At 40.3% G+C, this 20,605-nt stretch overlaps 1 protein-coding gene across 2 annotated transcripts in view; it reads left to right on the forward strand.

Annotated features, from left to right (window-relative positions):
• The window catches only part of LOC101172448 (ankyrin-3-like), a gene marked incomplete at its 3' end in the record, with an annotated part of 145,783 nt that overhangs the window by 33,446 nt on the left and 91,732 nt on the right, over positions 1 to 20,605 (forward strand). The window contains 1 exon segment of one of the 2 annotated variants that reach the window (XM_023949390.1): positions 2,342 to 2,896. Coding sequence (XP_023805158.1) covers positions 2,828 to 2,896 — 69 coding nt within the window. 2 annotated transcript variants of the gene reach the window in all.

The following is a 20,605-nucleotide window of genomic DNA, read 5'->3' on the forward strand; positions in this document are numbered from 1 at the left end:
ATGATGTTTTATGATTCCCCCCCCCCCCCCCTCTATAATCACCCCCCCCAAAACCCCTCTGTCTTCTTCCCTCCTTTTCTTTTCCGTCCAACAAAAAACTGTTACAAATGTAATTAATATGAATAAAGTTTAGTACTAATTGCAAAAGGGGTTTATTCAAATATACATCTGGTGTGTCAGAAGATTCATAACCCCATGTTGTAAAAGTAAAATATGTCCAACCCAAGAGGCCTTCAGCTTTCATCTGTTTGCTCAGAAGTTGGACAAGACAAGTTAAAAAAAATTGGTCATCGAAATATAAAGTTTGAATAGGTAAACTATCCTGACAAGGATTGCCAAGCACTGGACTTCCATCATTTCTCCCTCTTGTTGCTTTGCCTCACCCTCGTAATTCCTGGCCAGTGACTGAAGAGATCTTTAGTTGTGGTTTTGTGTAGAAGCTTTGATTCAAAACAGGAAAGTGTGTGTGACTACATTCTGAATGCAGATCAAATGCAAGATTCAGGACTTGATCCAGACCAAATTAAACTGATTTTGTCCAGACCAAATTAGTTTTTTGTAGTCTGAATACACCCTAAGACTCACAACTACAACACACTGATCTGTAAGAACACACACACAATAATGCAAAATGTTGCACATATTAATATATGCATGTTTTTCTAGCCAAGGTATTTTAAAAAAACATAAAAATGTTTATTTTATCGTTAATCACTGGTTTTAATCTTTACTCTTCAGTTCATTGAAAATAAAATTTGTGATGTGAACAAAAATGTTCAAGTTGTAAATAAATGATCATGGCTAGATAATAACATTAAGGCTTTGTTTAAAATGTCGATGCTTTAAAGAAAGGTATCTGTTCATAAAAAGATTCAGAGATCAGAAGTATTTCTAGTTACAATAACATTACCTTTCTGTAATGTTATAAAACGAAGATAAGACCTCACCTTCAATTATTAATATTTGTTTGTTTATGCGCTAGTATAATAATCAACTGAAACTTTATAAATAAAAGGATTTTCGTATAAGCAAATAACTGTTTCTGAGAATTGTTGGGCTAGTAGAAATCTAATTTGGGTGGTAGACTTTGGATGTTACCAGCCACCCCAGCTAGTTAAAGTCTGGTCCTGTCTCTATGCCTTACTTTCTCTGTGCTCTGCCCTGGAGCTCCTCCTCACCACCAGCTGTACACGATCTTTAAATCCCTATGGTATTGTTGGGCACACTTAGCGCAGACAGGTTGACTAGCTGTCAAATATGTGCTATATGCATAGATGCACAACAGACCACTCATTATGTTCTTTCCACTGCACTGACTTAACATGCTCAGGTCTGCATTGCACCCTGTTAAACGATGTGTTTATGTCTGTGACATCTTGTCTAAACTTTGAAAATGGCAACATTGTGTTTGTACCCCTTTTCTTGTATCTCCCTAGCAGTTCAGATTGGTACAGTTTGTCATGTCAAGCTGTGGTCAGTAGGTGTCAGACTAAGCCTACATTTCAGTCTGGGTCTGAGTGGACAAAAAGCAGCAGTAAATCGTCTCGCATATCTGGATGTAAATTCAAATGCACACATAAATTAATTCTGCTGTAAGTGTGGTGCTTTTATTCAGCATAAAATTGAAGTGTGGTATGAAAGCCTGCAGGAGCAGATTCAATAAAAGCCTCTGCCTCTCCGATTATTGTAATCATAATTGTACTTGGCTAGCCAACTCACTCTTGTATAATCCACTCTCACTTACACACACGACACTAACCCAGTGATCCACCATCATGGGAATTTCTTGTCCTTTTTCATGCTTGTCAAATGAGTGGAAAAGGCTAATGTGATGGGATGGAGATCTGTCTTTTTTTATATAACTATAGTTTGTTTAACAGAGTGTTTAATTGTATGCACCTTTGGCCAGGCCCAGAGATTAAGACACATGATTTGATCACTTGGATGAGTGAGCAAATACTTTTGCTAATACAGTATATTTGTACTTATACATAAAGTATATGACACATGGAATCCATTAAATGTGAAGTTTTTAAAAAAAATTGAATTAATTGCTTGAAAAAAAGTTGGAGGAAGTAAATTTTTATATTTTTTCCAAATAAAATAACAAGTCTTTTGTAAAATCGCATCACTCTTAATAAATAATTCTTGTGATAAGACAGCACATTTTAGGAAGTTAGGCTCAGAGATTAAGTTGCTATGGTAACTTACATACCCTGAAAATAACCGCTGTTTTGAAACCAAAAGTGGAGAATATCAGCTGACTTACCCTTTAAACATAGGGTATGCAGCATACCCTGCTTTCTGGAAAAACTACAGTTTATGAATAAATCTGTCAATTTTTTAGTGGAAATATTTTTTTCTGATATTTATTTTGCAATCCTACCAAACAAAAGGAGAAATTCGTATTTAGTGAGTTAAGTGTCATTATTGATCATTTTTAGTTGTGCCTGAAAAAGGAGATCGCAGCAAGCAGTTAGATGGTATGGACAGTTGAGGTACTGCAGCTTGTTGCTCTTACTTGTGGAGCGTGTGGAAGAAAGCCACAGGTTAAAGTGAAGCGTTTAAGAAGGAGTCATGGAAAGCATCTCCATCGCTTCAGCCATGCTTTCATGCTGGCCACTCTCCTCTCTGCCTCACACACACACATCTGAGTCCATGTCTGCGTGTGTGGAAGTGGGTGTGGGCAGCTGAGCGAGGACCTTGTTGTGCGCTCCGAGAGAGGCCACCTCTCCACTCTGGTCTGTTCATCCATGCTGGATTAAATTTGAAAAAGAAAGCTTTTGGACTCCCAACGCACACAGGTTTTGGACTTTTCACAGCTGCTATGATGAGCGAGGAGGTTAAAGAGAAATCTACAGGGAAATTGGCCCATCGTAAGAAGAAAGCAAAGAAGGTAAACGACTAATGGAGATGGTCTGTGGTTTGTAAACAACATGGTGTGGCTGCAAGCGCTAAAATGCCAGATCCAATCTGGTGAGTCAGACAGGAAATGAAGGATGGGGCTCTATTATGCTCCTATTTTCATTCTTGTTGAGAGAGAAATTTTGAGTATAAATTCAGTTCTTTTGACGTCCTTCTTGCCCTGTATTCTGTTTTTAAAGGGTTGTGTTGAGGTTTGTAAACGCGACTATTGTCATACATTTGCGGGCAAAAATGTTTCTTCTATTTGTGTGCTATTTCTTAGTATAAAAATGTAGTAAAAGTGTATTATACTGAAGAAAAAATGGAGATGGTCCAGTTTTACCAGTAAGACACTAATTTATGGCTCCTGTTTATGTCTTTACTGCAAACAGTCAAAGCAGGGCATAATAGTTGAAGGGGGGATTATTAACAAAGGGAGTTGTGAGAGTGAGGTGTTACAAAACAGAAAGAGCCAGATCAATACTTTTTTTTTCTTTAAGGAAGAATGGGGACCATAATATGGAGAGCTGCCATAAAGAAAACAAGAAAATTTCAAGAAACAGTCAAATAAATTGAAGGAATAGCAGTAAAGTCCAGGAGATGGTTGGTTCAACAGCAGGAGTCGGTTGAGCTTCACCCTGCAGTCAATGCAGCTTTTGTGGTAGATGTTCAACACAAGTTGTGCAGCCATCTGCAAAAAAATGTATGTATAGTTAAGGGTTGTACGGTAATATCGTACACCGATAATTATCGGCCGATAATGGACAATATGACGACATGTGGATAATTCCGATAAGAAAAAAATTTGCTGATAAAATGGACCTATAACTAAAAGCTAAAACTGTTGTTGCTTCCTCACTCACCACTCTGTATTTACTTGTGTCAGCAAGGTGTGTGCTCACCCGGCCCGCCCTGCAAGCTTGTGTTGCATTTCTCCCCGTTCATGCGTGGGTTTTCTCCGGGGTCTCCGGCTTTTTCCCACTGTCCAAAAACATGCTTCATAGGTCAATTGGCAACTCTAAATTGTCAATAGGTGTGAGTGTGAGAGTGAATGGATGTGTGTTTGTGGCCCTGGAACAGACTGGCGACCTGTCCAGGGTGTCCCCTGCCTTCGCCCGTAAGTGGCCGGGATAGGCTCCGGCAGCCCCGTGACCCCATAAGGGACAAAACGGAAGAAGATGAATGAATGAAAAATAAATATATAAGTACATATAAGTTGCTATGGAGTTTAAGTCGAGCTTTTGGGAGAAAAGTGCAACACTTCTGAACAAATGCAACAAGTCCGGTGTTATGCTGTGATCACAATGAAAGCGATTCATGCCTTAAATTCACCTCAGCTGCCTCTTTTTCTTTGCACTTCAAGTTCGATGCTCAGTGCTTGTCCAAATATGTGTTCATAAACTAGACGATTCTGTCGCATGTGGGAGAAGCTACTGGCAAGTTTTTAGCCTCATTACTACATATAAACCATTAACCGTATATCTAATTTACAATGCACGGTATACACGGATGCCATTGAGAAATCAGGTTTATTTATTTTAAAGAGCCCTAAAGGTTATTGATAATTATGTCTCCATATCTGGTTAATGAGATCTTTCAGTCTTTTTTCTTTTATGGTGATATTTACCTTCTACTGCAGGCACTGTGTCTGAATTAAGGCGCTGTCAGCTGTACTTTCTTCTAACCCGTATAACTTAGCCTGATTTCTTGCTGTCAAGAAACCAAAATATAAAAACAAAAATAAAAATGTCTCTATGCAAATAAGAAAAAATAGCATAATAAGAAGAAACAATCAGATTCTCCCCCATGTTTGTTTAGTATGTTTGTCCATATAGTAAATACTGATGCACACACCTAGACTGCCCGCTTGCATTTGTTAGCAAGAAACAACCGCTAAAGGGCAACCAGTTATTAGTCGGAAAATACCAAATATATGAGCCAATATTTATTTTTTAAAATCACATTTAAGTCCCTCTTGGGTTCAACACCCCTGACCAAACTATGCAAAAAAACCTCGACATGTACTCCAAAAATATGGTAGTTGTTATAGAGCATTTTTGGCAAATTGTATTTTTTAATGCTGAATATCCTTAACTCCATGTTGTTTTATTAACTAAGCAAACATGCATAATGCACAGGGATACCACGATCTCTTTGCATCCATTATCACCAAGTGATGAAGTTTTCCTTTAATCAGTTATTGTTGTTATAGCTTAATAACTCCTTATAAGTTCTGTGTTTTTGCCCACCTGCTTTTGCTGCATTTCAGAGTAGAAACATTTGAGGTGCTGTGTGAAATTTCTGCTGCATGTAGGTGTTTTATTTTTACTCCCACTTGAAACATGGGTGATTTTCTGCGTTTGAAACGCAGTTTTGAAAAGGGATTTTGATTTGTAGAGTTTTTACCATTCCATATAATAATGGTAATGACAGTTGTTTGGAGACAGATGGTGTTGGATTTTTTTGTTTTTTGTTTTGTTTTCTCTGGATAAACTTTCTGTTTGCTAAATTATTGAGCAGACCACAGTTGTGCAGAGAAACTTCAAATGATTTAGGTTCGTCTTTAGAGCACACAATACCCAGTATGGCAGTAATTATTGGATCCATTGTTTTAGGCCTGGAGTCTGCAATCTGAGGCTCCTGAGCCACGTGTGACTCTTTTAACCCTTCAGTGTTAAAGAATAATAAAAGGATAGTAATCAAAATGACTTTTCTAACTACTATTGATTGCATTGCTTGATTTATTAATTAGTTAGATTTATTAATTTATGGCTAATGGGCTACTACAACAGTAAAGCTATGTTCACACCGGGCATGTGACGTATGTTAAAAAACGTGCTAAAGTTGTCACATTCTTGAATGTGCATTTACCATTTAATGTTTACATTGGACTGTTGATACCCCTAACTATTTGATGCAAAATGTCGAAACAGTTCCAATCTTGCAAAACTTGCTCCAGGCTTTTTTTTCACAGCTTTATTTCCATATATGAAAGACTTGCTGTCATATAATTCCATCAGGGGACAAACCACAATTATTAATTTCTCCTCCATGATAAATTTTCAAACAGTTGGCCATTTTGTGTCTTAAAAAGGACGCCATCCAAACATCACTACTAAATCAGAGTGTGATTAGTCAATGTTCAACCTTTCAACATGCCACTGAAGTCATATAATTAGGTAAAGGAACGGAGGACATAAGAAAATAATGTTTTTTTTGCATTGAAGAACATTTGGTGCATTGGGATGGTTATATTTGGAAAAAGGTATCTCATTTTGAAAATAACTCATTGGAGCCTTGTCAAAAAAATAAACAAAAAAACATGATCAATTTTGAAAAGTAAATGATATCTTCTTTTTATTCGTAACAGTAACATTTGAGTTTTATCTAAAAAGGTCTAACTCAAGCTGGGTTTTGGTAAACTGGCCCAAATAGCTCTTTTTGTGTTGAAGTTTGCGGATCCCTGATTTAGGCTGTAGTTCAAATTCCCAGCTGGGTTCTTTCTGTGTATAGTTTGCATGTGAGGGTTTTCAAAACACCCTTAAGAGTTAGGCTACACCCTACTTCACTCTACAGTAGTAGGAATAGGCTCCAGCAACCCCTTTGAAGAGATGGATGGATCATTTAAGACAGTTTTCTGTTCTTTTTCTTTTTTATTCCAACCTTTAGATTGTGGTTTTCTTTTGTCTCAGCTCTAGAGGCACTTTAATCAAAGCAAAAAGGTGTAAATTGCAGGGAAAATCTCATATTCCTTTATGTTGCATCTTGCAGATTGTTGGAGCTTCTGCAGAGACCTTTGCAGCAAAAAGAAAAAAGAGGATGCCGGCTAAGCACCTTTATTCTACTAGGTTCAGCTTTGTGTTAGGTCAGCTGTTCTGCAGAGGGGCTCTCTATATTCTCCTCTGTTCCTGCTGTGTAACAGGTGTCTGATGCAAAGGTTTTACTGCAACTTCATATTGCTACTGTTGCAAGAGAACAAGGACTGATTGAAGTTTTTGTATTTCAAGAATGCAAGTTGGCAAAAAGGAAAGAGGGAGAAGGAGGGAAATTAGAAGAGTTGAGCACACGAGGAAGGAACAAAAGTAAGAACAAAGACAGGTCAAGCTATGTTCAGCCCTCAGCAATATGTGTTCAAGCAATGCTTTTGTGAGGAACCTGAGAACATCAAGCAACCGTCACTTACTGGTTAGAAAGTCTGTAAATTAATGCCTGGGTGTGGGCGTGTTAAAGGACAGAACAATGTGCGTGGTGTTATCCTCGATATGCGTCAACATGTCATGAGTTGGAAAGTTTGAATGACTTTTTCTAGATTTTTTTTTGTATCCCAGATGAAAGAACAGATTTAATACACCATGGATACATTTTTACATATTTCTATGGAACTTAAGAAAGTTTAATATAAAGTCGCATTGAACTGATGTTATTTCATTGGGTTATTCTTTTATTTATATTTTTGTTGTCCACCATGGAAAAATGTACTGATTATTTTCGTTTTTCGTCTTCTAGTGAACTGATTAACCACAATAATTGATCTTTCTCTTACTGCTAATTAAAAAATAAATAAATGTATATGTTTATAAATTTTGTACTTTAATATATGTTAGATATTTATTTGGTGGCACACAAGAAACTTAGGTTAGCAGGGCTCGACATAGCCATTTGTCCGCTGGCCCGGTCCTGTTTTTCGAGCAGTACGGACCACAAGACTTTATTTTTTACTTGTCCGCTCGGGCCACTAAAATATCTAACAATTAATACATTTTTCACCTTTTTCAATAAAGTATATTTTGCGAAAACGTGTAGATTTACCTCGTCTTTATAATTAACTTTTTCTGCTAGTCCTGTGTTCAGACTTAAAGGGTTTCTATGGGAAACCTTTTATCACTCTTCTCCTCCTCTCCTGCCTGCGCGCGCGGCTGTCACTGCCGAGCACCACGCGGCACGTGCTCACTCAATTTTTTTTTCAAACTTTATTGAATGTAACAATTCAATACTAAACAATGTTAAACAGCAACAACGAAGGAACAAGCCAGTGGGTTATTATTACATTTTATGCAGATATATTTAAACTGACACACATATCAGCGCGCGCCCCCTGGTGGTTTTTCACCGCGATGATCATAAATCCAACACCGTCACTGAAGAGAGACTGAAGCATGTCAGAGATGTGGAAGACATGGCAGGAATAGATAGGAATATGTTAGACAGAGTAATGGGTGGAATTAGTAGTATGGACAGCAAGATATTTAATGAATGCATTGAAGATGAAATTGTATGCACTAAGCTTTAAGCTGAATGTCAAAGAATCAAAGGCAACTACAAATACCTGAATCTCAGACTCAAACGGAGTATAATGTCAAACTACTTAATTTTGTTTTTCTTTACAACACTGTAAGCAGTAAGTATTTCTAGTTAACTGAATGATCTCAGTAATTTAATTGTATTTAATTTTTCAATTATTCAATTTAATTAGGCAACTAAAGTAACTAAAAAGTAAATGTAACTTTGCAACAGTAACAAAAAGCAGAACCTTAAGGCAGTCAGAGCAAAAAAGTCAATAAAACTTCTTAACTATTGATTAGGAACAAATGTGAAATAGCAGTGATTAGAAGCAGCATGAAAACTTCTTAACTAGTGTTAACTACTTCACTGCAGTGCTCTCTTCAAAACATCTGAAACAGACTAGAGCAGATTTAAGTTTGATATGCTCTATTTTCAGTCATTGAAAAGTGTAGAAATCAGTGTTAGATGTCACCAGAATGCACCAAATTGCACCATATTAAAATTTTCCCGGGGGGGGTATGCCCCCGGACCCCCCTAAAGTTGCAAGCACCTGCGAGGCGGGTCTCGCTGTGCGCGGTGTCGGGCCAGTAACTTTCAAAAACTACTGGCCCTGTGGGCCAGTGCAAATTTCTGGGCTATGTCAACCCCTGGTTAGCTTTGCAGCGTGTGCAATGAGCCAATTCCAGTCTTAGGCAAGGCCCTTGGCGCCTTTCTTGATCTCCCTGTGCCTTGAAAACACATGGTTGTGTCAGGAAGGGCATCTGGCATAAAACCTCCTACCAAAACCACCTATGCGAATCAGTAAAAGCTCATTTGCTTGGTGACCCCTGACAGGATGCGCAAAAGGTGAACAACGTTCAAAGTTTTTATTTGTTTTATATGTAATTTTCTACTTTTTAGAATATTATTTTAAAATATTTCAAATATATTTTTTAATTCTTTCTATATTTTTTCTAAATACTTTTTATATAGTTTAGCATGTAAAGGCTTCAGTTTGTATGTTATAGAATAAAAAGACAGTAGTTTTTTAGTAGCTCATTCTAATGTTGTCAACCAGGGGCAGTTTCATCTGGTTTTACCATTTCCTGTGTGATTCCTCATGTTTATTTTTTGTTTGTTTTATTTTGAAATGCGTGCCTTATTCTCTGCAGTGCTAATCCTTAACAGTACATGTACACAAGGGAGTTTGTGCTACTTTGGTCAGAGTGGACTTGTGTTTATGTAACATCACTGCCTACTCAGTGATTTTCGGCCCACACCCTCCTCAGTGTTGATACCATCAATAGTTCCAAATGACATGAAGTGAAAGCTGCAGCACCGTGGTGATTCCAAAGAAAAAAACAGAGATCTTGTATGCGTCCTAACAAGTTCTAAATTTCTTTGAAAGCCTTTTAAGTTAAGACACCTTACAAAGTGTATATTTTAGGTCTGTAACCCTTTTATCTAAAGTCTGTAAATTGAATTTAGTTGCAATTAAGGAACTTTTTTTCCAGCCATTTTTTTAAATAAGCTTAAACATTAAAAAAAGTGTAACTGTTATATGGTCTCACTACTTGTATAAGTAAGCACGTTGAAAAAAAGTACGGTACAGGACTGGCACACAGGAAACCACGGTTTGATTCCCAGCAGCGGAATGAACAATCATTGGTAATGGGGCAATTGCCATATCAATGACGGGCAATTAATATAACACAGTGAGGGCCCTCGGGCAAGTCCCTTAATGCTACTGCGTACCTCATAACCCATTAGAGACAGTGGATTACATGTCATGCTGGTTTAGACGTCGCCCGGCCAAACAAGATCTGGGTCAGGTGGTGGGGGACCAGAGCACCCTGATGGAAAGTGGGCTACTGGAACAAGACGGAAATGGACTATATGTGAGAACAAGGTTCTGTTGGAATGCTACGTACTCAAGCAATCCCACCTAGAGAGGTTGTATGCAGAGAATGTGTAGTGAATGGATGCTTCGAAACCCACAATCAAGGCTATCTGCCAAGCAACTTGTAGCGCGATGTTCTAACATTCTAAAACGGCAGCTCATATCACAACTTGAGATTGAAGCGGTACAACACAGTTGCAATACCAAGGGTGAGCCAGAACACCAGGACAGAGAGGAGGCTATACCACACTCCCACCCTGAGCTTGGGTACACAGCCCCAATAACTACAGATATGCTGAGGGAGGCAGCAACTGACCTGAAAGATAAGATCATGTCTAGAATGAACACAAGGCAACCCAGACACCAGCTACAAAGGTTAAATGATGTACCACCTAAAGGTCTCCTGAAAACTGAATGAAGCATTGAGGGCAATTCCTACCACAACATTCACAGAAACCAATGAACTGGTTTAGACTTCACCAGCAGTGATCCTTGAGATGCTTGGCAATTAGAGCAACCCTGGGAGAGAACAAAAAACTCACCATGGAAGTAACAGTTGGAGGCTAAAATCAAGGCAGCTCGGAGTGATGTGAGTCAGCTGACAGAGGCCCAAAGAGGTGCAATGAAAAAGAAAGTACCCAAGAGATACAGCAAGATACTCATACCTGAAGCACTGGAAACTGCGGAACAAAGGCTTCTGGCCTTGAGCAGCTGCCTAAAGAGGTACACAAGAGGCAATGAAGCCAGATGGATAAACAGGCTTTTCGCAACTTAATCTGTGAAAGTATACGCGCAGTGGCAGGGTCAAAACAGCAAAGCTGACTCACCAAGGTTATAAACTAAACAATACTGGAAAAGTATAGGGGAGAGAGAGACACAGCTCATAACAGCAATGCCGATGTCTAGTGTCTCTGAGAAAAGAACATAACAACTTCCCTGAACAGAATCCAGTAACATCACAGTGGCAGTCATCCAAGAAAGAGTCTCAAGGAATGAAGAACTGGACACCACCAGGCCCTGACATGATACATGCATACTGGCTAAAGAAAGTCACTCCACTACATGAGCACCTGGCAGCACAAATGAAACAGCTGCTAAGAGATGGGACTCACCTCAAATGGCTAACGGAAGGGTAAATAATCCTGATAAAGAAAAATCCCTCAAAGGGTTCAGTAACATCCAACTACCGGCCAATAACCTGTATCTCCACAACATGGAAGCTCATGTTTTATCAGGTATCTTTGCAAAAAGTTAAATAGGCACATGGATCAATACATTGGTAGAGACTCCAGAGGAGTCAAGCACCAACTCCTGGTTGATAGAACAGTCGCTCAAGAGACTGCAGGTCACAACACACTAACCTGTGCACAGCCTGGATTGATTACAAGAAAGCCTATGACTCAATGCCACACACATGGTTTATTGAATGCTTGGAGCTATACAACATCAACAGGAGTCTAAGACTTCATAGGAAACTCAATGAAGCTGTGGGAAACCACCCCTGAAGCCTAACCCTAACCCTAACCCTAACCCTAACCCTAGCCTAACCCTAACCCTAACCCTAACCCTAACCCTAACCCTAACCCTAACCCTAACCCTAACCCTGAAGCCAATGGCAAGCCACTTGCACAGGTGTCCATCAAATGTGGCATATACCATGGTGAAGCTCTGTCCCCACTGCTGTTCTGCATAGGTCTGAACTCCTTCAGCCAAATAATCAAGAAGATTGGCTATGGCAGGGGTCTGCAACCTTTACCACTTAAAGAGCCATTTGGATCAGTTTCCCACAGAAATGAAAACACAGGGAGCCGCAACACCCTTTGGAAAACCCGGTGTTTCCAGTGAAAGGCATTATTTAACTTTTTTTGTTTTCACCCATTATTCACTTCTCATTCAACCTCATTCAACATGTACTGTCTTCAGAGGCGGTCCTGGCTAGTTTGACGCCCTGGGTGAAACAGACCAAATACAAGGTTCAGGACTTGATCCGGACCAAGTTAAGCAGACTCCTTCTGGACCAAATGATTTTAGGGTCCGAATACACTCTAAGTCTGCAATGCGAGGACAAGTCCTGTTCAACATTTTGGAAATCTGGTGACAGTTCTCAAAAAACATTTTTTGATTCAGTTAGTGATAAAACAGTTAATAAACTCACTTTGATGTAGTTAATTTATTCATTCATCTTCTGCCATTTTATCCCTTTCGGGGTCACGGGGCTGCCGGAGCCTATCCTGGCCACTTGTGGGCAAAGTTAGGGGATACCCTGGACAGTTCACTTGTCTGTCACAGAGCTGCAATCACACACCCATTCACACTCACACCTAGGGACAATTTAGAGTTGCCAATTGACCTAGGAAACATGTTTTTTTGGACAGTGGGAGGAACCTGGAGATCCTGGAGGAACCCATGCATGCACATGGAGAACATGCAAACTCCACACAGAAAGGTCTGCCATTGATGTTCTGTTTCAGGTTCCCAGCCAGAAATTGAACCGGGGGCCTTCTTGCTGTGAGGCAATACCGCTAACCACTGCGCCACCGTGCAGCCCTCATTTTGATTTAGTCATAGGAGAAAATTGTTTTTAGCTGAAGAAGGCGATTGTGTCAGGGTAGACATGTCTGCATTCATGTCATCCTACAAGACTGCATGATACACACCAGGCATGCTCATTGGGTAGATCGGGGGCCATCAAAAATAAATAAACAAAAAAATACAAATGTATTTTTCTAAAAAGCTGTCAGTGGATCATCATCCTAACCGTGAAGTACGTCATTTGATTGACATGCAAAACGATCAATCGAACATCCTCTGATCCATACGTCACTTAACAAACGTGTTCAACTACGCTGAGCGCTCATTTTTTCTGCTGTCTGAAAGCCGCTGTCGGCCCTGCTGCGCACCGGGTCCCCGGCGGAGGACCAGCTGGGTCCGCAGGAGCGTTTATTGAGGCTCTGGGCAGCCCACGTGCCACCTCAATCAGAAGCAAGACCAAGACGCCTCATCTGATGCAGCCATACTACCACGGCGCCTGTTCTGCAGTTCCCGCCCCAGGGATCCAACCCCAATAAAAGGATTTACAGCAGAGCATACGGTTGTTGCTGCTATTTGTTTTCATAATAAACTGCCTCATCTGTTCTAATTATGCATAACTACAACAATAATATTAATATGCAAGCCAAAGCCATCTCCTCACAAAGATTTGTGTACTCTCACTCCGTAGTTTGTGTTTTTATTTAATAAACATAGCCTATAAGACTTTTGAAGTTGAATAAAGTGACTTTGGTGCTAAATTCGAGGCCTTCACTAGTAAATCCTTGTTCTATACGTCCTGCACTGCCACCTCGCAGAGATTTGTGTACTTTTTCTGTGTAATGTTTGAATTATTAATACATAAAAAAATTGGCACTTTAGACTGAAAAGATAGATAGATAGATAGATAGATAGATAGATAGATAGATAGATAGATAGATCGATCGATCGATCGATCGATCGATCGATCAGATTGCATAAAAATGTTAAAAACTAAAGCATTTATTAAACACAATCCCTTCATTTCATGGGCTCGTAAGTAATTGGACAATTGACTTCCGTGCTATTGCATGTGCAGGTGTGGGCAATTCCCTTGTTATGTCCTTATTAGTGAAGCAGATGAAAGGCCTGGAGTTGAAGAAAAGAGGTTTAGCGCACTCTTTTGTGGTGATGACCCCATTCCAATGTTAAAGTGCTTAGGATAGCACAAGAAGTTGGCAAACTATGCAAACAATCGCAGCCTATACTCCGAAAAATACGGTAGAGGTAATGGTTTATCTTATTTTGGTATTGGTTGGTTGTCATATTGGTTTTTAACGAATTTTAATTTCCAAACCACTATACTACTTTTTTCATGCTTTTAAACCCAGATTCATTTTATTCCAGCATCTCATTTCAGTTTCTTGGAAACAAAAGCTTGGCTTCACTTCACTAATCTTCATCATTGACCCCCATCCAGCAGGTAAAGGAAGCAATAAATCCCTGGCAGTTATTGCTGATCCGAAGCTTCCACCATGTTCCTGAATGTCACACAAGAAAATGGAAAATGTGCAGAAATCCCATATAGGCTTTAAATTAGCTTAATGTCTTAAAGACTGACTAAGCAGCGGTGGTCTCAAAAGAAGCCACGCTTTGCAGAAAATCCTGCAGAGTGTCCACCATAAATCACTGATGCATACCCACACTAACTCAAAATTGTTTCCTTGCAGCAGTCAACCTAAAAGGTTTGGAAAAACATCAACTAATCATGGACATATTTCTTTGTCTAATGAGAATTAGGTCTGGGTACATTATACCATGCATAATACAGATATTGCTTCAAGCCAGGTATCTACATCTCATAAATATTTGGACAGAGACACATTTTTTCTAATTTAGTTTCTGTACATTACCACAGTGAATTTTAAATAAAACAACTCAGATGCCATTGAAGTGTAGACTTTCAGCTTTTATTCCATGGGTTGAACAAAAAGATTGCATAAAAATGTGAAAAAACTAAAGCTTTTTTTAACCACATACCCTTCATTTCATGGGCTGGTAAGTAATCGGACAAATGAAATAACTGAAAGCAAAATGGTCATTACTACTATTTGGTTGAAAGGAGGCATCATTAAGCTGAGAAAACAGAAAAAAACATGCGAGAAATAGCTAGAGTATTAGGAGTGGCAAAATCAACAGTGTGGTCACTGTTTGTTGGCAATGACAGCCTGAAGTCTTGAACTCATGGACATCACCAGATGCTGGGTTTTCTCCTTCTGAATGCTCTGCCAGGCCTGTACTGCAGCGGCTTTCAGTTGCTGTTTGTTTGTGGGCCTTTCTGTCTGAAGTTTAGTCTTCAACAAGTGAAATGCATGTTCAATTGGGTTAAGATCAGGTACTGTCTTGGTCATTCAAGAATATTCCACTTCTTTATTTTAATAAACTCCTGAGTTGCTTTGGCTGTATGTTTTGGGCTGTTGTCCATCTGTATTATGAAACGCCGCCAAATCAGTTTGGCTGCATTCACCTGGATCTTCGCAGACAGTATATCTCTGAACACCTCAGAATTCATTGGGCTGCTTTTGTCCTGTGTCATGTCATCAATAAACACTAGTGTCCCAGTGCCACTAGCAGCCATGCACGCCCAGGCCATCAAACTGCCTCTACAGTGTTTTACTGATGATGTAGTGTGGACATCATCCACACTACGTGTTTGGATCATGAGCTTCTCCACGCCTTTTCCATACTTTTCTCTTGCCATCATTCTGGTAGAGGTTGAATTTGGTTTTATCTGTCAAAAAGAATGTTTTTCCAGAACTGTGCTGGCTTTTTTAGATGCTTTTTAGCAAAGTCCAATCTAGCCTTCCTATTCTTGAGGCTTATGAGGGCTTGCATCTTGCAGTGTACCTTCTGTATCTACTTTTATGCAGTCTTCTTTTTATGGTAGACTTGGATATTGATACGCCTACCTCCTGGAGAGTGTTGTTCACTTGGTTGGCTGTTGTGAACGGGTTCTTCTTCACCATGGAAATGATTCTGCAATCATCCACCAATGTTGTCTTCCGTGGATGTCCAGGTCTTTTTGCGTTGCTGAGTTCACCAGTGCTTTCTTTCTTTCTCAGGATGTACCACACTGTTGATTTTGCCACTCCTAATACTGTAGCTATTTCTCGCATGTTTTTTTCTGTTTTCTCAGCTTAATGATGGCTCTTTTGACCCGCATGGAGAGCTCCTTTGACGGCATGTTGTCTGTTCACAGCAAAATCTTCTAAATGCAAGCACGAGTTCTCTCATCAACTCCAGGCCTTTTATCTGGAGCACTCATAATGACATAACAAGGGAATTGCCCACACCTGCCCATGCAATAGCATGGAAGTCAATTGTCCAATTACTTACGAGCCCATGAATTTAAGGGATTGTGTTTAAAAATGCTTTAGTTTTTCACATTTTTATGCAATCTTTTTGTTCAACCCATGGAATGAAAGCTGAAAGTCTGCACTTCAATGGCATCTGAGTTGTTTTATTTAAAATTCACTGTGGTAATGTACAGAAACAAAATTAGAAAGAATGTGTCTTTGTGCAAATATTCATGGTCTTGACTGTACATGTGTGGTGTGTTGCATTATCTCCTAATCTTCACGTCTTTGTGTGCATAGGATACAAAACAATCCACTTTTCTAGGTTTGAAGGTGTTCCTAATATATTTTTCATAGATACATGTAAATTTGTCCCTGGTAGGAACTGAAAAAAGTTCCTTTTTTGTACATTAATTCTTAAAATGGAGAATGCTGTCATACTAAGATTGAATAAGCTAAATTTAGCTTTTTCCTTTCTGGTCTGTTTTTGTTATGATTTAATATAAAATGTACCTGGCATTAGGAAATCTATCGTTAATGACATTAATGAGGTGTTCATACCATTTATAAAGAACTTTCATGCCAATTCATGTTTAAAAAAAAAATCAGTCGGCAGAAGGTATTTCTGTGTAAAATATTGTTATAATTTGGCCGGAAAAAAATAATATTCAACTTGGCGGGTAACTCAAAAAATAAATTGCGGCCCCCGTGTGGAGGTATTTCAGTTATTTAACAAAAAACAGAGTAAAAACAAAAACAGCACTGCAAATTGTGCAAAAGGCATGTTCCTTCTAAAACTGGAACTACCATCAACTTTTTTATCACCTGAAGCAAAGCCACCAAGCTTGCTCAATCACAGACTGAAATGTGTGCATAACTGCACTTGTGTGCAGTTAAAATGGCGACAGATGCTAACGCCGCTGAACACATCTACAAGTTTTTGTTGACACTGTGGTTTTTTCTCTCTCCTTTTTTATCTTTCTTGCAGTTTCCCATAATTTAAAACAAATTTAAAACTTTTAAATTTAAAACATTTTTCCTAGCCCATCCTTAATCATAAACATAAGGGGAGGGGCAAACAATTCCCAAATACCTATTAGCACAACTAACATTTTATCATTCATATTTGTGTTTTTCTCATGTCTGGGGCTATGTCCAAATACCCTCCTAACTCCCTAACTACTTATAAACCATATATTGCAGGACTATCTATTGCCCTGGATTTTAAAAATAATTTGAACACCATGCTCACTACTTTTTCCTTTTTTTTCAATGGCAAATATGTGAGATCACAGATGTCCTTAAATTATAACCTAATAAAAATTTGTATTATACGAAGACTATTTATTACGGAGCCCTTGTCCTGACATTAAGATATTAAAATATATCTTGTTCCCACAGATTAATATCTTGTTCCCACAGATTATTATCTCGTTCACACAAAATACTTTTCCGTTCCCACAAGATACTATTGTGTTCCCTCGAAATACTATTCCGTTCCCTCAAAATACTATTCCGTTCCCTCGAAATGATTAACACGTGCGAACGCAATAATTAATCCGTTTGAACGCAATAATTAATCCGTTCGAACGCAATAATTATTCACGTCATAAGTCATTCACGCGGATATGCTGTCAGCGGTAACTTCCGTGTCTCTGTGACCCACATTCGTTCAAAAAAGGTACATAAAAAACAAAAATGATCACTTTATTACTGTTTCAATGAATATAAGAAAAATATCAAAAGATTTATGATAACTAGGCTCCTTTGTCATACGATAGCTCCTGCTAGCTCCGCCGCAGAGCTCTTTGATGTATGCCGGCATTTGGACAACTGGCTGGTCGGTTGACAGACAGCTGATATTGTAGTTTAGGGTCCAATAGGAATAATAATATTCAGGACTTTTCTTTTATTAACTTTAGCAGTCAGTCGCTTTTACATTCGAAGACTACATGCTAACTAAGTAGCCGATCATTGATCCTGTTATTAATTTATGTCATAGATTTACAGCAGATACCTTCACATTTCTATCTGTGTGTGTCTCATTACATTGCATTGAAGACACGGAGGATGTTTAGAGAACAAATTTATTTATTTTAAAAAGCACAAAAGCATCCATCGTATTCACGTTCATTCACATCTGATCTGGTACACCCTCCGTCATCTTTCTGCAAAAGCCGCTTCCTGCTGCTACTTCCGTGTCTTTGGTCTGTCATGTTTGAGTTCTGTTTCCTGTTTTATTTTGAAAGGTTTCCTGTCTTGTCATGTTTTTGAGTTTTACTTCCTTTGTCCCAATCTGTCCTGATCATGTTCACCTGTGTCTTGTCTGCCCTGTCTGTATATAAGTTTTGTCTCTGCCTTCCTCTTGTGCTGGTCCATTAACGTCGTAACGTCTCTCATGTAATGTCTGTAACGTCTTTTCCCTGACTCCCTTCTGCCATGTCCATGTTTTGCTCTCAGTAAGTTTTGTTTTGTTACCCTGCTCTGCAGCGCCTTTTGTTACGATTAAACCCCGTGTGCCTCCCGTCTCTGCATTCTGGGTCCTTCCTGCTACCACAGCCCCCCCAAACTGACAAATAGGGGTAAAAATAAAAGCAAGAATGGTCGATCTGTTATTGTCTCGATAAAAATCTGAAAAATATCATATTAAGCTGGCTGCTTCACCTAATGCACTTACCTTTAGCTCGTAGCATAACAACAATAGCGGTACGTCACGTTTCCCAACATGCTTTGCAGCCAATCATTGGCCAATCACTGTGTCCCTGTAACCGAGGTGTAACAACAAGACCAATGATTGGCCGCTAAGCATGCTGGGTCACAGAGAGACGGAAGTTACCGCTGACAGCGGCTTTTGCCAGCGTACAGATAGCATATCCGCGTGAATGACTTATGACGTGAATAATTATTGCGTTCGAACGGATTAATTATTGCGTTCGCACGAGTTAATCATTTCGAGGGAACGGAATAGTACTTCGAGGGAACGCAATAGTACCTTTTGGGAACGGAATAGTATTTCGTGCGAACGAGATAATAATCTGTGGGAACAAGATATTAATCTGTGGGAACAAGATATATTTTAATATCTTAATGTCAGGACACGGGCTCCGTAATTTATGAATCCACTGTGTCCTTGAATGATTTATAAAAACTAAACTAAAATAAAAAAAATCTTTAAATCATTCAAACACATTGTGGTCCACATTCACCAGTCTAGTTCGCATTGATGCACACTGGTTTTTCTCAGAGACTTCTGGGAAATGTTTATGGTCCCTTGATTTTGGACTTAGAGATTCAGACCGCTCTTCAAATAGGCAAAGACACTATTTAGTGCAATCATAAATCCCATCTGCTGCAGTATATTGTTATTGCCAACTGTTGTTAGCCAAAAAGACGTTAAGAGACAAAGTTATTTATAATTAAAATTCCCAATCATTAGTTTGGAGATGGTGGGGGTCAGTTTTAGATTATCCTTTACTCCACATTGCCAATGTGCATTCCATAAGCTTTATTTAATCAGCAAAGTCATAAAGATATTGGCTACTTCAGGTACCACTAAAGCTGACTGTGCTAAAAAATATTCAATAAAAGTTCTTGGACAGAATGAACAATGTAGCAGAGCTTCTGTAGAATGATGAAACATTCTACAGAATTCTACACACACACAGCAAATGTGTGTGTTTGAGAGGGTGTGTGTGTGCATGTGTGTGTGTTTATGTTGGAATGTATATATTGAAGGGGGAGGGGTGTGTGTACTAAGGGGGGTGCAGTTAAAATTGGCGAGTAGGGCACTAAGGGGACATCTCCTGATTACTCACAGTGATGTCCCCTCACCCTCCCCACCAAGGGGCCCTAAATGTCTAAGGTGCGGTTAAAATTGGCGGGTAGGGTGCCAGGAGGACATCTGCTGCTTGCTTGCAGTGATGTCCAAGCACCCCCCCTACCAAGGACCCTACATGTCTAAGGTGCAAATAAAACCGAAAGAGGGGGGGCCCACTCCATACGGCAACCATAGGAGGGGGGCCACTGCCAAGTAGCTCCCCCCCAAGGCGCATCGCAGGCTAGACCCCCCACCCCCTCACCCTAATATGAGGTTATATGAGGAAGGGGGTAAGTTGGGGACAGCTGGTAGACTGTCCCCCGGTGGTCAAACAGCTGTCCCCCAGCCCCCCCCCCCCCCCCACCCCCAGCAAAGGGGCCAGGGCCACCCAGCCCAGGGGCCCCACCCCCGGAGGCGCCGACACCCCAGGCCCGGCACCACCCACCCCACACAGAGAGAGAGGAGCCAGAAAGCGTCGCCCCCCCCCGGAGCAAGCCCAGGCCCCCACCCCCAGACGCCGGCCCTAGAGGAGCTCTGGTCAGGCCTTGACGGGACCGAGGAGGCCAACTGGCCGAGGCAACCACTGATTGCCTCAGCGGAGACCCCGACCCGTTAGCCCCCCCGACCCGTACCAATAATGCCCCCCCCCCTCCCCCCCAGAACGCCCCCCCACAGGACAGGGCCGACAAGCCCCCCACCCCACCCCAGACCCCGCAGCCGAAGCGGATGACACCCAGAGCGACCGGGGGCCCCGAGAGGGTTGTCCCGCCCCGTCCCAGAGCCAGGGAAGGGCCGATCCCAGCCCCAGGTGCAGATGGGCAGCCCATCCAGCGCCGCTGCCCCCCCCCCCCCCCCCGA

This window comes from Oryzias latipes, chromosome 19, assembly GCF_002234675.1.
Source record: "Oryzias latipes chromosome 19, ASM223467v1".
In the NCBI taxonomy this organism is placed as follows: Eukaryota; Metazoa; Chordata; class Actinopteri; order Beloniformes; family Adrianichthyidae; genus Oryzias; species Oryzias latipes.